A 20,298-nucleotide genomic window follows, 5' to 3' on the forward strand; every position below is an offset into this window, starting at 1 on the left:
AATCCAGATATAGGTCAAAAATAGGTCAAAAAAGTTGTTTCCTTATATCTGTATGTATGAATCGTGTATGTAAGTTATTTGGGGGCTTCGGAAAGTTGATTTCAACACACAGACGGACAGACGGCCATGGCTATATCGATTCCGCTTTCTATAACGATCCAGAATATATATACTTTATGGGGTCGCAAATGAAAAATGTGGAAATTACAAACGGAATGACAAACTTATATATACCCTTGCCACTCATGGTGAAGGGTATAATAATAAGTACTTTCGAAACATTGTTGTCCAAAATATCGAGCGAAATAAGGATATATGGTGCATGACATAAAACGAAAGTAATTTTGAGGTACATGTAAAAATATGTTAACGACAAACACGTGTTGAAAACTTTTTTGTGAATTGGAAAAAAAATGTTGTTTTACGCTTTTTGCAAAAATAAAATTAAAATAATTAGAATTAAAAAAAATGTTTATTAAAAATATACGCGGGTCTGGCCAGATTCATGTGTTACTAACATGATATATAAGTTAAAAAATCCTTATATCTCCTTTCGTGGTTACTTTTTTTGTACCGTTTTTTTACCATTATAAAGCCAACAAAATTTTAAGAGGGTACCTGAAAAATCAAGTCTCTAGCGATAACCGCAGTCGTTTAAATTGCAAAAAAAATCCCAAAAAGTCTGACCAGACCTATGTCTAAGGGTTAAAATATGAATTAAATATAAAAATTCAAACAAATAAGTTTTACCTGTTGAAATTTGTTTCTATGTCAAATAATAAAATGCAATTCCTGTATTTTTGAACATAATTGATTTTAAAAATCAACTCTGTTAGCAGATGACACGTAAAAACTTAAGAAAATTATATTTTAAACAGGTTTAGCCGTTACAATTACATTACAATACATTTTATCACTGGTGTTTTAAACAGGTTTAGCCGTTACAATTACATTACAATACATTTTATCACTGGTTTAGCCGTTACAATTACATTACAATACATTTTATCACTGCTGTAACTACTTGACACACATCGATCAGCAGTTCCGTTCCGTTAGTAATACATTGCGGTCGTCTAACATAGCCCTAATGCTGATTGTCCCTACTGTTTGAATGTATCTTCATACAGATTTAACAAATATTTCATTAAAATTTTTATGTTTTATTTAATAGTTTATAACCGTTGTCTCTACATCTGGCAGCTCATTCGATAACATAAAATACAACCTTGATAAAATGACACAACTTTCGATTAATACACATCACTAACCTAAAGTGACAAGTCAACGAGGACAAAAAATCTGAAGACAATAACGAGACGAACAATCAACAAGAAAATACGATTTTTTATTAAAATTTAATACATTTTTTAAACAAAAAGAACGAAAGAAACCCAAATATACCAAAACAAGTAAATAAAATATATATTATCTATAAGCAAATAAAAAGTTAAAAGTCAAACAAAGCAAGATACCAAATTTGATACGACTTTGTTACGTGTAAGTGAGAAATAGATAAAAAAGAATATCAAAGAAAAAAAATGTAAAAGAAAAACCTCGAACTGATGACAACGTTATCGGTGGGGAGAAACGAAAATATTGAATATAAAAACTCAAAATTTAAAAGACGACGTGAAGAAATGTGTGTTAAAATCATTTTAAACAGCAAATATATAAAAAACCAACAAATTTGAGCAGTGAAAAAAGTAAAATTTTGAAAAATCAACTTTGGAGAAGAGTTTTAAATTATAAATATACCTTATAAGGGAAACATATTGCTAAATTTAAACATTTTCTGTGGCCCCTACTAAAGGGGCCAAATTGTGTACAGCAAATTGTTTTTGTTATTAAGCAATTTAACCGCGTGGAAATTTATAAAGAAAAATAAAAACAAATTCCCCGCTACGGAGTTATATTCATAATTATGGTCTGAGGTGCCCTCTCCAAAAAATAATAATAAATTTATGAATAGAGCTGCCACTTCATATTAATTTAAAAACACAAAGGAATTCCCCAAAAATATTAACCAAAAGAAAGAAAAAAGAGGTCATTAATTGCGTCTTTAAATTTGTGTCAACAATTTCACAATAAACGAAAAGCAAAACAACGAAAACAAAAGTGCATCCAAATCAAACCTCAATATCACAATCTGCCTTCCAAAAGAACTAATACACAGAACTACATTCTACATACATATGCATGTATATACCTACTATAGATTTAAATAACAAAGAAATATTTAACAATTTTAAACACAAAAAAAAAATTATTTCATTCACCCTTTCTATAAACAGATAAAACAAGTGCGAAAAAGTTTCCTCTACCCCAGAATAACAAACAAAATTATATAAAATCAACAATTTGGGGACTTTGTTGCAAAACAATTTAGTTAAATTTTTTTTTCAAAAATTTTATCAATAAATTTTATTTTATTTTTGTTTATTGTTCGTGCGCTGCCGCTATATAGTCGTCTGAGTGTGTGTTTGATCTTGTAAATAAATTTTTTTCGAAGGTTCCTAACAAAGTGTTGGTATCGTTCGAAAAAAATTATCCAAGATCATTCTCATATCAAACGTATGCTGCTAAAATCGCCGTCGAACTATAATTTAATGGAAGAGCTATGAACCTAGACCATCTGAAATTGACGCTGACGCAGATTGGTAATTTGGTCAAACAAATAAATAAGAAAAATTTTGCTGAAACAACTGTAAGCCTCAATCAGGTATGTTTAATAAATTTATTTCATTTAATTCATAATGAATTTCTTATTTTATCAATACGTAGAAGAAATAACATAAATACATGGACATATTGTTTAAACAAATTATTTTGAATATCGTTAGCTTAGTGTGCAATCGTACTAAGAGTTCACTTTTAATGAAAATTGAGATTTTAATACGTAAAGCTAAAATAAATAAAATAAAAGTACAATTTTTTCCTTTTATGTCTTTTGTAATACTGTGGTTTGAAAAAGTGCTAAGTCCTTTTTGTGGTATGCAAAAGTGCTAAGTCCACTTTATTTTATCAAATTTACAAAATTATTATCTCAGTCAAATGGAATTGAGTGTCATTCGTTATTAATTTAATAGTATCAACTGATTTTTAATTATTGTTTTATTCATGGAGAATTATACAGTTTTATTCATTAAATTTTAATCCAAACACGTCCTAAATCATAAATTTGTTAAGCAATTATTGGATTATTTCGAAATTTGATATCAAAAATGTTGCTCCATTGTCTTTTGAAATCAACTTCGGTGGCAATAAAGACTTTAAATCCAATAACAGAGTTAAAACTATAAGTCCCAAAAAGGACTTACAAGACGTCAATGCACTTCTTCTAAACTCTGATTATTTATCATAATAAATAATAGTAAATAAGTAATAACTAAGCAGATTGCAATAATATTTAAAACCTTTTTTATGTCCTGTAAAATATGTGAAAAGGAACTTATCACTTTTGCACACTATGCTAACGATATAAATTATCAGTCTCATCGGTTACCAGCTAGTTTTAGTATTTTCTAATATTTTGTTTACTTTTTGTAATTGAAAATGTTCACAGCTAGTAAAAATAGTAAAAACTAGCAACAAACAAAGAACATGTATATACAAATTTGCTTAATTTTTTAACTATAACACAAATTAAACAGATATGAATCAGCTGGTTTCAAAAATATGACAATATAAACAAAAGAAAATTTCAAAATGGCTGTGGTTTGTTGATAGGGACAAATATATATCACACTCGTTGCCTATGGAATATTTCATTGTTTCTCGCTCTGCAAACCACAACCATTGACAAATTTTTAGAACTTCAAGATAACCATATCATGGTTAAGTTTTTATATTTCAATATCGCCCAATTCCATGCTTATTTAAATAATAAATTTTTAGATAAGTAACTAAAACTACTACTATTCAAAAATACACACTATAATAAATTTCAATCCACATTTAATTTTTCATATCTGTTTTCTAACATTTGCGAATACCAATTGTAGTTTTCGTACAACTACCACATCCTTATATGAATTCCCCTTGAACCATAGTGTTCGAAATTACTTTTTTGACAACTTCCATTTGTTGCTTATCTGTAAACAATAATTTAATTTTAATTTGTATTGCGAAATTGCAACATAAGATTTTTGATTATTTATGAAAAGTTGTTAAAGTTCAATTTTATTGAGGCTTTTAAAAAAAAAATAATAACTTTCTGTATCCCCATAATGATCAGATTAATTTCCAAATAGGTATATATAATTCCTATAACTCTTAAACTAAGAGAGAGCGGGACAACATTTTAAAATTTAACATCAAAAAAATATTAAAATGTTAGCAGTTTCGATGATCTTGATTTATTCCTTAAATTTTTACTATATACCAAATTCATGTTATAATTTTGTGAACAACAATCATAATTCTCAACTAAATGCAACATTGTCTGAAAACATCTTACGTTGATAATTAAACAACTACATTAAAAATTACATATAAAAATTAAAAATTTCACCCATTCATATCTCTAATATTTTGCAGCATTTAATGAATACCATCTTTTTTTAATCGTCACCAAATACACATTTTCTTCGCGTGGCAACTACGTTTTTACTATGCTTATGAAACACAGACCCTTATACCTGCTTCGTCATTATGTTAACTAAACAAAGTTTAGTAGTAATTACTTCACACAGTTGATAAATTAGGATACAAATTTGTAAGCCACTTTTATATTTTTAAAATCTATAACAATAGAAACAATTACATTTTTTTGCACTTCAGAAAACAATATTGCAATTATTGTTAATATTTCATATATTGCAATAGTATTACAAACTAAATATAATTGAAAATCACGAAATATTTATTTACTACACATTATTGCAGTTGTGGAAGTTCAATCAACCATTTTTGCCGACGCCAGGCTTGCCAATCTTAAGGATTTGTCCCCTAATGAGGGGTGTATGAAATGCATTAGGGGACAGAATGATTTTGTTTTAAATTATTTCGGCGACTTTATATATAGTTGCTTGTATTATAGATAATAGCATTGAAGGAATTTGAATGTTATAATACTTAATTTTATCAGTTATTTGCCAATTTAAATAGTTCTGTTTTTGTGAAGAATTCTTCATTCAAGAATAACAATATTTGGGAATTTTTGGATATATATTTAAATTTGATTGGGACAGCGATGAAAAGTACCTGGCAATACTGGTCGACGCCATTACAGTTTGCAAAGAAGAAAAATTTCTCTGCTTGTGGTTTTTGTGTCGTCTTGTGAAAAAAGAGAAAATTATTAGAAATACATACAAAAAACCGAAAATAATTAAAAATTTTAAATAAAAGGTTAGCAGAAGTTAAAGATTTTGTGAAACATCAAGAAAATATCATAATATAATGTGGAAATTGTGCAAAACTTTCTCAAAATTGTGAATTTCTCAACTTTGATTTTTTTTGTGTTACAAATGAAAAAAACCAACGCATACGCTTTCTTCGCCGTCTCGCATATTTTCGTGTATTTCCCTTTACTTTGGTTTTTCTTATACTTTAAAAATCAACAATAAAAAAATATACATATAAATTATCTGTGAAAAAAGCTATACATACGTAAAAGATATTAAACAGAAAGTGAATAAATAGTGTGTTGTAAGAAACCTCTAGTTAAAAGTACTCATATTCAGATTTGTAGATTTACAAAAAACGTAAAAGTTTCCATTTTCTTTGTGTGACTCCAAATCCTTTTTTTAACTTCCATTGGTAGAATTTGTACATATAAAATTCCATGGACTTTTTCGCATATGATTAAAGTGGAGCAGGGCAATTTTTGCCAAGTTCATATAGTTGTCCCTTTCTGTATCTTTTTTTGTTTATGGGTTTGTGTGTGTTGTTATTTTTTTACTTCCTATGTGTGTGTTTTCGTTTCTTTCAAATCGTTCAAGGGGGAGTTGAAGTATTATAAAAGAGTGATGCCAGACCATATTCCATTTTAGAGTTTTAATTTAGGAGTACACAAATTTTTCAACATATTTTGTTAACCCTTTCGCTACATTGTATCCATATGGATACATTTTAGATCTTTGCACATAACTTCGACAATTATGAATATTTTTAATAAATAGTCTTTGAGTCTATTTTTGGAATAAATTTAGAGATGTTTATAATTTATTTGATTGAATTATCGCTATTCGTGTTCGATTGATAGCAATTTGAAAATGTGTGAAAATAGATTTTTGAATCTAACATTTTTTTTTTTTAAAAGTGCCTTCGATTTTTTGCATATAAAATTTGTAAAAACTATAATTTTGTAATAGAAATTATTTAGAATGCTTAGAAACATATTAGGGAAATATAAAAATAAAAAATATTTAAAAAAAATCATTGGGGGCTTCAGGATAAGCTTCCAGGACTAAAAATTTAAATTGGTATAACGGATAAACCAGGACACGTATGACCTTAATATTAATATCAGTCAATATTGATATCAATACCAACCATATGATAAACTTAAAACATCTATTAACACTTCCAGTTAAAACTTGTAGCGAAAGGGTTAATAATATGAATGAGTGCTGTTCTGTATTTTTGATATTGGAATTAAAAGAAACTTTTATCAATACATATTTTGTTTACTTTTTTATGAGGACATATTTACCCAGGTGATAGCAAGCACCCAGTGTGGGGAAGCTGTCATACTAGAAAAAATACTCGGATGATTATTTTACCCTGTTTTTTATATTGCAATAATTGTCAAAGCGGGTTCAACGATTTTTCTAAAATTGCATATAACAAAAATGATGAAATATTCAAAATATATGATCATATCAACAAAATATCTTCAAGAAACATGAATATTTAAATTTATATTGTTAAATTAATTTTATATAATTTAATACCAAAACGGGAATTTGAACTTATAATTTCTTAATAAACATAAATTGCCATCGGATGAAGGGGATGTCAATGGTAAAAAAAGAGGCGATAAATCAGAATTTAGTGAAATAAACATGAATTTCTTTGCATTTCCACTTTATTATAAAGCCTGTCCATATTTGTACAAGTTACAAGCTGTACAAAGATTTCCCAACCATATGTGATTGACTTCGACAACCTGTATCTCACAAATTTAATTTTCGCCTATGTCCTTTACGATTCTTTCATACATCATTTTGTAATCGGACCAGTAGTTTAGTAGTGTTGTAGTTTTATTTTTAATTAAAAATTAAAACAATTATTTGAACAAAACTACTCATATGTGTACGTACATAGGTTTTTATCATGGTACAATCAGTTACCAGGTACAATTATTAGAGAGAGTTTCCAATGTTCACCCCTAAAACGTCAAACTATGTATTTAATCACTTAACTTTTTTTAATTTGTTACCGCGATATTTTTTAAATTTGTTACGTTTTAACTGAAATTATAAACACTTATTAAAAAAAATATAGTTTTTCTTCAATTGTTAGTAAATTTTTGTAATAAAAATTGTAATTCAATTATTTTTTTTTGGCATTTCCTTTTTATATTTTTTAATTTTCTTTTGTTTGACGTTATAGGGAATGTATAATTGAGAACATACTTTCTAATAATTGTACCTTGCTTATTCTACAATGGGTTTTTATAAGGCAATTGTTTTATATACATAGGGTTTGGTGTGATCGTGCTTTACCGATTATACTTTATTAAATTTTCTCTTTCTTTCTTTTTCATGTTTATTACTTTGTTACCCGTATTTCTCTTTAATTTTTTTTTTTACTTTAATTATAGTTACCCCATTTTTTTTTCCTTTTTAAGTATTAATCATTTCCATGAATAGTATTTTAGTTTCGTTCAACCCACAGTCTTATTTGCTTATGTTTTTCTCTATTATGTATTTAATCCCCCTCTCTTTTCATATACTCTACATTTTTATAATTAAACCACAATTAATTTAGTTTCATACATGTTGCTTGTAACTGTTAATTTATTCGTTTCTTTTTCATGTCTTTTATAGTTAATTGAAGAATTTGGCTTAGAAGCGGATCGTCATTGTCTGCGTTGTCTATTTTCAAGCATTAACTTTAGTGATCCAATATTAACGTCAACGTCACCAACGTCATCCATACAACAACACCAACAACAACTGCAAGCTAAACTACTACAACAACAATTGGAAAAACAACTTAGCCGAGCTTCACATATATCAAACATATGTTTTGCCATTGACAATTGTTGGCCGCAACAAAAGGTAAGTAAATACCTATTAATAAAACTAGGATAGATATTAAAATATAGAGCGGAAATTATGAAAATTCGATTACATCTCACTGACGGAGGTTCAATTAAGAAAGATGGGTGCCCAGATAGACCAGTCGATAGTGTGCTGAACTATTAATCTGAGGGTTGCGGGTCAAAATTTAATATGATCAAAATTTAATATTATAGGTAGATATATAATTTTATTAAAATATTTAAAAAGGCCGATATAAAAAAATGTATAATTAGTTTCGATAGAGAACTTTTTCATATCATAATTGGTGGATTTATAAGATCTCCTATCATGTCATATTGTCAAAATGTCCTAAATTAATACTACTCAGCAGAGATCTCGCCGAACGCCTAAGAGTCGGTTAGCCCAGCCCTCGATATTAGGACATTGTGACAATATGACATGATAGGAGACCTTGTGAATCGACTAAATGAGTAGAAATTAAAATTTCTATTTGTGTTGACCTGCTAGAAATGTTAATTCTCCTATTTTTAATAAATATTCTTTTGTCAGTTGGAGAAAATAGTTTTGGTTTGAATTGAGCTGAATGCCATTCCGTCTCATGAAGTATCTGTTAGAGTCACTACATATTCTAAAATTTTGTTTGTTGACATTGCCGTTTAGATCAAAAATCAAGCATATATAAGCAGTTCAACAAGTTATCATCCTCAGCCTCCATTTGAATGATCTTTTCGCAAAATTCCAAGCGTTCAGTTTGCTTATTATTTGAATTTTATAAGAAAATAAATTTAAATCCTTAAACAATATTTTCCGTAGTGACTGACTTGATATCCATTTGAGCTGATAAGCTACTTGTCGAAATTGTATGGCAGGAGCTACAGTAGCAATAGTTTCCAGCGTTTTTTCATATTTTCTGATGATAAATTCAAATGTTTTCATATGAAAAGAACTGGTGGAATGAAAAATCATTTATAGAACAGGAATTGCAACTTGTGTAATTGTGAAATGATAATCGCCAATAAATATTTCACATGTAATATGTTCCCTTTTCCTTTTTGTGTTCATCAACTTTGTTCACGTGAAAAAATTCCCCATGTTGTGAATTTTTTAGATGGAATTTTATAGACAATAAACAGCTGTTACGAACAAAATTAAATATTGTGAATGAAGAAAAACATCACGATAGCAATTTTCCCTTCGAGGGAAATGGATATTTCATTGGAACAAAATTTCACATCTTATAGCCGATAGGGGTGAATATGAAAAGTTCTTATCAAAACGAAAGTGAAAAGTTTTTTTCATTTCACCATTTCACAGAACGAGAATTGACACCCTGTTTCGGTTGCTATATAAATTCTGGAAATTTCAATTATATGTACCTAAGTTATACTTTGGTACCTCACAAATAAAAATAATTTAAATTTGTTTGCATATTTTTTACTTTTTAATTTGTTTGTGCATATTTAAACTTGCCGTGACCATTAGAGAATATGAATATCTTCAGCCCAATTATGAAAAAAAATTTGCCCGGGAGTTTTTTCCCTTTTCCCATTTTTCTTATTCAAATTCAATGTTAAAAATAAGAAAAGGGAAAAAACTCCCGGGGAATTTGTTTTCATAATTGGGCTGCTTATGCTAGACAATTCAGATACCATTCCAAAGACGTACATATGTATATAACGCCATTGACATTCGGCTAATCATTTTTTTTGTTGATAAAATTGATAGTGAAACCCATAGTATATTTTCGGTTCTTTTTTTGGGGGGGCAATTTTATTTGAATAAAGGGTAAAAGTCATCATTAATGCCAGAAAAGCAAACGCCATTAAAGTATACTTTGGTGAATGGTATATATGATCGGCATAGCCGAATATATCGCTCTGACCAACAAACTAGAGTTTCTGTAACATTTGTGTTTTAATTAAAATTTTGTTGTTGTCTCCTCCCTTATATAGAGCCTAAACCCTACTAATCAACTTATCAATCAAATTGTACGAGTAACCGGTATTAATAAATTGTGTGAGTGTATCTTAAGTCTATCGCTTACACACTCCCAACAAGTGGAATTACGCACGTATGCAGCTGAGCAGTTGAGTAAAGCTTTGCCCGAACTAATCGATTCATATTTGGGTAAAAGTCTACAATCGGCTGGAGTAATCAGCAGTTTGCATGACGTCTCTTTGGATTTGTTACAGCTGTTATTAACCTGTTTGGATACGTATGTAGGAAAGGCAAGTCTACGTGAGCAATTTATAGAAAAGTTAAGAGAAGAATTTCCCCGTGATCGAGTACCGCTTATTTTGGCACCCTATTTGTATAGTACGTTATTTGAAGCAACAACAACAACAACTGTTGAAGCTGAGGCGGCTGGAGCAACTGAAGAAATACCAAACGATTTTGGTTTGCTTGCGAGTAGTGTAAACTCTACTAATGGCTATGTTTGTGTGGAAGTGCCCATAGAAGAGATCTATGACAATATATGCGAGACGATATTTTCCCATCACGATCACAACAATATTATGGACACATCTTGGATTAATTTAATCCTAGAAATTGGTTATGAATTTACCTCAAGTGTTGAAGATTGTAAAAATCATTTACGCAGTGGAACAACCGGCAATGGAACAGGCAGTGGAGCAGGAGGAGGCGGAGCTGGTAGTGGCTCAGGCAGTCGTGATTTGCAACCACAAGATGTGGCCAAAATCATTGGACTCATGTGTCGCCGACACACCTCACTGCTCGATTGTAATGTAAATCTGCCCACACCGGCCAACTTTTGGCCCCAACAGCAAGCTACACAAAACGCCAACCAACAGCAGCAGCAACAAAATGCCAACAATAACAATGAAAATTCCTCCGGTAATGCGGACAAATCCAACAATGGTAATGATAAAAAAGATAAAGCGCCTGGTGGAAATTCTTCCAGTGGTAGCGGCAGCACAGACACAACTCAGGCCTGGAAGCCAGATGTATTTGTCCAAGCCCTAAAAGAGGTACAGCCCCAGCTTAATTGGAAAGATGTGTGTCAGGAACTGGATCATCCAGAATTCATTTTAAAAGACCGCATCGGTCTGGATCTTTTGTTGACCATATTCCGTTTGGCTACTCAATCGACATTATTTCCATATCCAGAATACATTTATCGCCATTGGCAAAATGTCGAGGGGCAATTTTCTCTTATTGCCGTCATGTTAAAAAATCCCGATCTCTTTTCATTTGCCGACTACATATTCAATGCATCGCCCGTGGAGATACTTAAGACCCCGCCCGATACCGAGAACAAGGAAATATGTGCTTGGAAATCATTGCATTTAGTGGAGGTTTTATTGTATGTAGCTGAACATGGCTACTATGCTCCGGTACATGAACTCTTTAAATTTCCTGCCCAACACTGTCCGGATGTATTGTTTCTTTCACTGCTGCATATAAATCCACCCTTGACTGGCCTAAGGCAAGAACTATTCAATCAGCTTGTACCCACCTTCTTGGCAAATCATCCCAATTCGGGTGTCATCTTGGCCAGCGCTTGGAATTCAAATCATTTTAGCATGACTCTAAGACCCATTATAATGCACGCCATGTCTGAATGGTATTTGCGAGGTACCGAGTACGATCAAGTGAAATTGTCTCGCATCTTGGATGTAGCCCAAGATCTGAAGGCACTTTCAACATTGTTGAATGCTCGATCTTTTGTATTCGTTATTGATTTAGCTTGCCTGGCGTCCAGGCGTGAATATCTGAAATTGGAGAAATGGCTGAGCGATAAAATCCGCGATCATGGAGAAACTTTCATACAGGCTATTCTAAAGTGCTTGCAAAGACGCTGTCCTCAAGTAACAAATGCAAAAATACCAGATGATCAGTTGCCGCCCAAGCAGGCCCAATTACCACCGGAAACGGTCAATACTATGCTGTCCTGTCTACAGGCCTGCATTGGCAATGTACCTCATGATATTGCCGAAATAATCATGCAAATGACTGCAAATTGTTCGATAATGGCGAACAAAGCTAGAGCTGCAGCAGCTGCTGCTGTCCAGCAAGGTCCCTTAGTACCACCTCAGAATGCCATGCGTGGTCATCGTGGCATGGACATGACAGCTGCAGGTGTGGGTGGTGTACCCGGCGGTGTACCTCCGCCGTTTTCGGCCAATCTAAATGCCCAGCAAATGTTTGGCACCACCATGGATACCCTTTCGAATTTGACTACCAATATAGCTGGACTTAATTTAGGTGGTCCCAATGGTGCGTTTAACTTTGGCAATGTTCTCAACACTCTCGTCTCAACACCAGCCTCACCCTCGCGTCTTATGAATCCCGCCGCTGCCAGTCCATATCCTTTGAATCCCATGCAAATGGCGGCACCACCACCTAGTGTGGGCGGTCTGGGACGTATGCCGCCTTCGGCTCAACAGCCTACACCCACACCACCCAATTCCAATAATCCCATAATTGCCGACTTCCAAGGACCCGTCTCAAAGGAGATCGAAGATGAGGCCAACTCTTATTTTCAACGTATCTACAATCATCCTCCACATCCGACACTGTCCATCGATGAGGTTTTGGACATACTACAGCGCTTCAAAGAATCGAATATACGTCGTGAACAGGAAGTTTATCAGTGCATGTTGCGCAATCTCTTTGAAGAGTATCGTTTCTTTGCCCACTATCCTGAGAAAGAATTGCAAATAACCGCTCAACTGTTTGGTGGCATTATAGAACGTAATCTGGTGCCGACATTTGTAGCTTTGGGTTTAGCTCTGCGCTGTGTTCTGGATGCTTTACGCAAACCCGAGGGTTCCAAGTTGTATTATTTCGGTATAACCGCATTGGATCGTTTTAAGACACGTTTGCACACCTACAACAAGTATTGCGAATACATACGTTCGATACCACATTTCAAGGACTTTCCACCACATCTCCTGCAATATGTGGAATATGGATTTTTGGGTCAAGAACCACCCGCCGCAAAATTGCAAATGCTAATGAGTTCTGGAGGTGGAGGAGGAGGAAATCAGCCTCCACCTGATTCTATTTATCGTAGTAATTCAGTCACAGGTGGGTAACAAATCAAGTTTGTAATAGCACAAAATATATCAATATGTAATAACGAATTTCTTTTATTTTCTTTGCACCAGGCAACATTGTTACTACACCCACACAACAGAAACCCATGGTAGTGGCTCAGTCCATACATCCAGCTCGCATGAAATCAATTGTAACGGCCACAAATATCGATACACTGCTGGTGGCCAATCATGAGGAAAAGGTTACCGTGCCCCCAGAAGCTGTACAAGACAAGACTGCGTTTATATTCAATAATCTAAGTCAGTTAAATATACCGCAAAAGGTAGAGGAAATCAAAGACATTATGAACAAAGACTACTGGCCTTGGTTGTCACAATATTTGGTACTGAAACGAGCCTCAATGGAATTCAATTTCCATTCGTTGTACTCGAATTTCTTGGATGCTCTTAAGAATCCCGATATTAACAAGTACGTCACCAAGGAGACCTTAAGAAATATTAAAGTTTTATTACGTTCCGACAAAGGTGTGGTCAATTTCTCTGACCGCAGTCTGCTTAAAAATCTCGGCCACTGGTTGGGCATAATGACTTTGGGACGTAATAGGCCCATTTTACAATTAGATTTGGACCTCAAGTCGCTGTTGGCCGAGGCCTATCACAAGGGCCAGCACGAGTTGTTGTTTGTGGTGCCGTTTGTGGCCAAAATTCTGGAATCCTCCAACAAATCTAAAGTTTTCAAATCACCAAATCCCTGGACCATGGCCATCATGAATGTATTGGGTGAATTACATCAGGAACCCGATCTGAAATTGAATTTAAAATTCGAAATTGAGGTGTTGTGTAAGACACTAAACATCGATTTGAACAAATTGAAACCCATTATATACCTCAAGGATCCCTCACGCTATGGCATGATAGAACATCAAATGGCAATACCGAAACAAAAGTCTATAGAGCCTGGTCCCTCACAGCAGCAGCAGCAACAACAACAACAGCAGCAGCAGCAACAACAGCAACAACAACAGCAGCAACAGCAACAATCACAGCAGCAACCAACGCCTACACCACATCAACAACAAATGATGACCGAAGCCGATGCACAGGCCATGATGATGGCCGCCAATGCAGGTGCTGCTGGTGTGGTGGTGCCTGGCACTTCGATACCTTCTCCCAGTATACCCAATGAACAGACGGGACAAATGATGATGCCCGCCCCAGAGCCACGCTACTCGTACGTTGATATTAATGTAACTAATTTCCAGTTGATAGCCCAACATGTGGTACTATCGCCCCAAGTTGCATTCTTACATGTCAATCCGAATATCAAGCATTTGGTATTGAATGCCATCGAGAGGACCATCACCGAATGGCTACAACCTGTCGTGGATCGTTGTGTACGCATTGCTGCTTCCACAACGGAGCAAATTGTACGCAAAGATTTTGCTCTCGATCCCGATGAACATCGCATGCGCACAGCAGCCCATCAAATGGTACGCAATTTAGCCGCTGGCATGGCTATGATTACTTGCAAAGATCAAATCACCCAGACACTGAACAATAATCTAAGGAAGGCCTTTATGACCACTTTACCGGGACCACCCACTTTCCAAGATATCGAAGGTGCCTCCATGCAACTAACCAACGACAATGTCGAATTGGCCTGTGCCTTCATCCAGAAGACAGCAGCCGAAAAAGCCACACCCGAAGTCGACAGACGTTTGGCGGCCGACTTTGAGACACGCAAAATGGCTCGCGAAGAGAATAACCGCTACTTCGATGCACAAACGTTGGCCTACCAAACGGAGCGTTTGCCCGAACAGGTCCGTTTGAAGATGGGCGGAGTACCACCCAATCAATTTGCTGTGTATGCTGAATTTGCCCGCAACATCCCGGGATTTCAAGGCATGAGTGATCGTGATATTGCTTTATTCCTACCCAAGCCCCAGGAAATGCCTCCCACATTTGCCCAAGACGAAATGGGTTTAATGTACACCGAATTGGCCAGCAAAATGGAGACCTTCCTCAATAGCTGTGTCAACAACTCAAATCTCCAGCTACAGGCTAGCAAAATTCATGCTCTGCTAAATGCCCTCATGGTTACACGACGCATCCGTGACAATGATTCGGCCCTCAATCTTCTCACTCGCTGTGTAGAAGGTTTTGTTGAGGGTCTCATCAACATACCCGAACATGTCGAACAAATGAAACTGTATCGTGACATACATTTGCGCATCCTAACACTGCTGCAGAACACATTCAGTGCACCGGCTACTGAACGAGCCATCACTAAGTGTATTTTCGATATACGCGAAGAGGCCCGCTACAATGTGGAGGCCATTAAATTGTTGATAACATCACAATTCCTTAACTTGCACCAGTTTGATTTGGCTTTACGCGACTGCATGGATAATGGCAACAACTTTCTGGCTGTCACTTTTTCCATCACACTAATGGAACGTCTGCTGGTCGATGATCGCTCCACCTCAATTATAGCCGAAACGGAATTTTCGTGCACCACAGATCTGTTAAATCGTTTGACCCAGCACCGTCACCGTTATCCAGAGGCATTATCAAATTTCATTGATATGCATTTTGGGAGTAGCAATACCATGGATGCCGGCACATTTGGGTCCATAACCGATCGTTATTTGGCCGGTGCAACACAATACATACACTCAGGAATGCAACATGTAAGGGTAAGTATTTGAGAAAGTACTTAATAATTCAAAAGAAAGAAACACTGAATCACGATTGATTAATCAATGCTAACCATTATGTATATTTGCTTTGCACTTATAGTCCAACGATTGTGATGATCCACCCGGTTTGCAGGAGAAAACTGAATTTTTACTCAAAGATTGGGTCTCAATTTACTCCCAGTCCCATAATCTGTCGAGGGAAACGAAGAATTTCGGTTCATTTGTGCAAAAAATGAATCTCTATGGCATTCTTAAAACAGACGATTTGATTACTCGCTTCTTCCGCCAGGCCACACAGTTTTGCATTGATTTGGTGTATCGCATCTTCAACGATCCCTCACACACACCGGTGCAGGCCAAGACGAAAATCTTTCACTGGATCGATGCGTTCGTGCATTTAATAGCTTTACTTGTAAGACATTCGGGAGAATCTGGTAATCCGACCACAAAAATCAATCTCCTTAACAAAGTGTTGGGTATTGTACTGGGCATTCTGCTGCAAGACCAAGAAGTCCATGGTGTAACCTTCCAACAGCTTGGATATCACCGTTTCTTTGTTATGCTATTCCTTGAGCTGAGCTCATCTGATGCCGTTTTGGAGTCTCTGATGCATAGCATTGTTACCGCATTCTCGCATACCTATCATCTCTTGAATCCATCGCTCGCTCCAGGATTTTGCTATGCATGGCTTGAGTTGATCTCACATCGTGTCTTTATCGGACGTATACTTGCCCAGATCCCTCAACAGAAGGGTTGGCCTCTCTATGCCCAGTTGCTTTTGGACTTGTTCAAGTATCTGGCGCCTTTCCTGCGGAACGCCGAACTAGCGAAGCCAGTACAGATGCTGTATAAAGGAACGCTGCGTGTTCTGCTAGTACTTTTGCATGATTTCCCCGAGTTTTTGTGCGATTATCACTTTGGCTTCTGTGATGCCATACCGCCCAACTGCATACAAATGCGCAATATTATCTTGGCAGCTTTTCCGCGCAACATGCGCCTACCCGATCCTTTTACACCCCACCTCAAAGTGGACATGTTGGCCGAAACAGCAACAGCACCAAAAATTTGCTCCAACTACGTTATCAACATACAGCCGGCCAACTTCAAGAAGGATCTCGATTCGTATTTGAAAGCAAGAGCTCCGGTCACTTTTCTCTCCGAGTTACGTAGTCACTTGCAAATCTCCAACGAGCCGGGTTCACGTTACAACATACAGCTGATGAACGCTCTAGTATTGTATGTGGGTACTCAGGCAATTGCACATATTAGGTAAGTAACATGAACGGTTTTATTTGTTTTCAAATTTGTTTAATGTTTTAATTTTTTTTTTTGTAGAAATAAAAACTTTGTTCCCAATACCTCGAATATTGCCCACAGTGCTCATATGGACATATTCCAAAATCTAGCGGTCGACTTAGATACCGAGGGACGTTATCTATTCCTCAATGCTATTGCCAATCAGTTGCGCTATCCCAACAGTCATACTCATTACTTTAGTTGTGCTGTGCTACATCTTTTCGCCGAGGCCAATTCGGAGGCCATACAAGAACAAATCACCAGAGTTTTACTCGAGCGTGTCATTGTCAGTCGTCCACATCCTTGGGGCCTGTTAATCACCTTCATCGAATTGATTAAGAATCCAATTTATAAATTTTGGCAGCATGATTTTGTGCATTGTGCTCCGGAGATATCAAAGTGAGTAATTTTATTTTGTTTGTTGTTTAATTTGGCATTCCATTGGTAATTTCCATAAATATAATAACCAAATTCTATTATTTGTTTTACTTGTTTTTCGTAATGTTTAAAAAAACCTTTTTAATGAAACAAAAAATAAATTTCGAAATTTTATAAGGAAAACAACAACACAATTTTGTTTCTTATTGTTGTTATCCATATAAATTTTCGCAGTAAATACAAATTTTGTAAACTTTATTTAATAATTTCTAAACTTTTACCTTTTCTTAGGCTCTTTGAAACTGTAGCACGTTCTTGCATGGTTAAATCAAATCATCCCCAGCAGATGAATAATATGGATGGAGAAATCCAAGATATTAATTAAATTTAATTTAAAACTCATCGCCAGTCAAACCAATTGAATGATTGGATGGATTCATGAATGAATGTGAATTCTCGTTTTAAAATATTGGAAAACTGATTAAAAATTAACAAACAAAAAAAAAACAACACATATGATAAAGGAAGAAAGTAATTGTTTCTTTTTTAAGCTAAAGATAAATTATCCCACATATAAAAATGATTTACGGTTTAAGAGATTGCAACCCATTTCTAATTTTATATTTATGTGTTTTTAATTTTATTTTTTAGTTATTATTTATAATATAGAGAGAAAAAACTTGAAAAAATCAAAAAAAAAAATACAAAAAAAAATTAAATTTTTAAAATTAATAATTATAATTCTGTAAGTAGTTTAATATATAATTTTTGTGAAAAGAAATCAATATATATATATAATAAAATTATAATAATAAAAAAGAAAATGAAAAAAAGAAAACCACTTTAAATTAAATTTTAAAATTAAATCTTTTTTGATGTATTATATTAATAAAATAAATAACAACAAACGAAAATTATTGAAAATTAAAAAAGATCATTTGTTTTTATTTTTCGAACAAATAAACACAAATAATTAAAAACGAAAATATTTGTAAAAAAAAAAAATATAAAAAATAACTTTGGAAGAACGAACAATAAGTAGAAAGTTTATGTTGCAAAAACTAACAAATCATGTAAATAATTACATTTATCATTTGGTTGGAAAGCCACCACTAAATCAATCTCCCAAATAAACCTAGAAATAACAGATTGATACATTTTGTTTAAACTTTATTTCCGCCAACATCAAATAAACAACCTTATTCTACTTCTACCTACCAAAACAAAAAAAAATAATAAATGATTTTTAACAAATCTTAACTAAATGTATTTATAACTGTTTTTATGTTTTCCAAATGTTTAGCAAAACAAATACCAGCAACAACAACTCAAACTTAAAATTTTTTAAATGTATAAAAAACCAACAAATAAATATTTGCAAAAATAAAATATATATATAAAACAAAATTAAAGAAAAAATATATATATATTATCTATCTCCCTCTTCCTTCCTTTATACTCTATTATTAATAATACAACAATAATTACATGAAGTAATATTATAAACAAAATCTATATATAAATAATAATAATGCATTAAAATGAATATAACAACATAAAACAATTCAACCAACCAACCAACAAAACAACACATTTATGTTAAGTCACATTATAAATATAAAAGAAAAAATAAATCATATGTATAAATAATTGCAGAAAAAAACGTCGTGGGAGTTTTATTTGAAAACAAATTGTGTTTAATATTAGTGAATTGCAAAAAACAAGTAAGTTCAAAAGTTAGAAGAAAGTATGTAAAAACTTAATTAAACAGGCCTGTCACACATTTTGTTCGGAATGGTTTCAATTCCGTAGTTTTTATTACGATCGATTTCGTTTTAGGTTCTTCAGATAATTCTGTATTTCTGATTTTAATTTGACAGTGTTTATCATATTAAAACAAATGTGAAGGTTTTGGTACAGAAATTTATTAAAAATTTTAGAAAACCAAATAATTACAATTAAATATCTATTCCACTTTGAAAACTGAAAGTGGTTTCATTCCGAAAGTAATTTTCGTTTTACTTTTTCTTAAGAAGCAAAATACGGAATTAATTCCACTCTCCATCGGAATGGAATTTGTGACATGCAAATTAGTAGAGTCCGGACGAAAACGATTTGTTCAGCATTTCTATCAGCTAAGAACAAGAAAGCTAGACTGAAGTTTGACAAAGCCCATCGACTGGAGTGTCCAAAAATGAAAGACAGTACTGTTCCCCGACGAATCCAAATACAATTTAAAAAGTTCCTCTGCAAAGGAACAATTAAACATGGAGGAGGCAATGTAATGGTCTGGGGTTGCTTTTCTGGTCAATGATTTGGGTCAAATGAAATGAAAGCTGTAATGTTGCCTTATGCCAGTGAAGAGATGCCAATTATAGGGAGCTTCCAACAGGATCGTTATCCTGCTGGAAGTTCCCCTCCAAAGTTTGTAAGACTTGGCTACAGAGCAATAAGGTCCAATTTCTTCATTGGCCTGGTCAATCTCCCGATTTATTTCATGCCCTTAAAATAGCCTGGGAAGGAATACCGAAAAACGCCAAAAAAAAAAACATAATATCTCCTTTGCTAAGAGATATTCTTGTGCCATCCAAAACAAAGGATTTGCAACAAAAAATTAATTAAAATTTGTTTCATAGTATATCCTTGAAGGGGTGCTTTAGTTTTGTCCGTTTCATTTTCTAGCTTAAAATA

At 33.8% G+C, this 20,298-nt stretch overlaps 1 protein-coding gene across 3 annotated transcripts; it reads left to right on the forward strand.

Moving 5' to 3' along the window:
- Positions 1 to 1,267: 1,267 nt before the first annotated feature.
- On the forward strand, positions 1,268 to 19,270 carry Not1 (CCR4-NOT transcription complex subunit 1). Of its 3 annotated transcripts, none has more exons than XM_065514456.1 (8): positions 1,268 to 1,412; positions 2,468 to 2,722; positions 7,995 to 8,228; positions 10,166 to 13,265; positions 13,346 to 15,930; positions 16,034 to 17,202; positions 17,269 to 17,628; positions 17,899 to 19,270. In XM_065514456.1, the coding sequence occupies exons 2-8, from the start codon at positions 2,621 to 2,623 to the stop codon at positions 17,990 to 17,992; spliced, it is 7,644 nt and encodes a 2,547-aa protein (XP_065370528.1). In that variant the 5' UTR covers positions 1,268 to 1,412; positions 2,468 to 2,620; the 3' UTR covers positions 17,993 to 19,270. The 3 variants fall into 3 exon arrangements, with proteins under 3 accessions (XP_065370528.1, XP_065370529.1, XP_065370526.1); XM_065514457.1 differs by having other exon boundaries at positions 1,269 to 1,500; positions 13,346 to 15,924; XM_065514454.1 differs by having other exon boundaries at positions 1,270 to 1,500.
- The last annotated feature ends 1,028 nt before the right edge of the window (positions 19,271 to 20,298 follow it).

The sequence above is a fragment of the Calliphora vicina genome, chromosome 5 (assembly GCF_958450345.1).
Source record: "Calliphora vicina chromosome 5, idCalVici1.1, whole genome shotgun sequence".
NCBI classification, from domain to species: Eukaryota; Metazoa; Arthropoda; class Insecta; order Diptera; family Calliphoridae; genus Calliphora; species Calliphora vicina.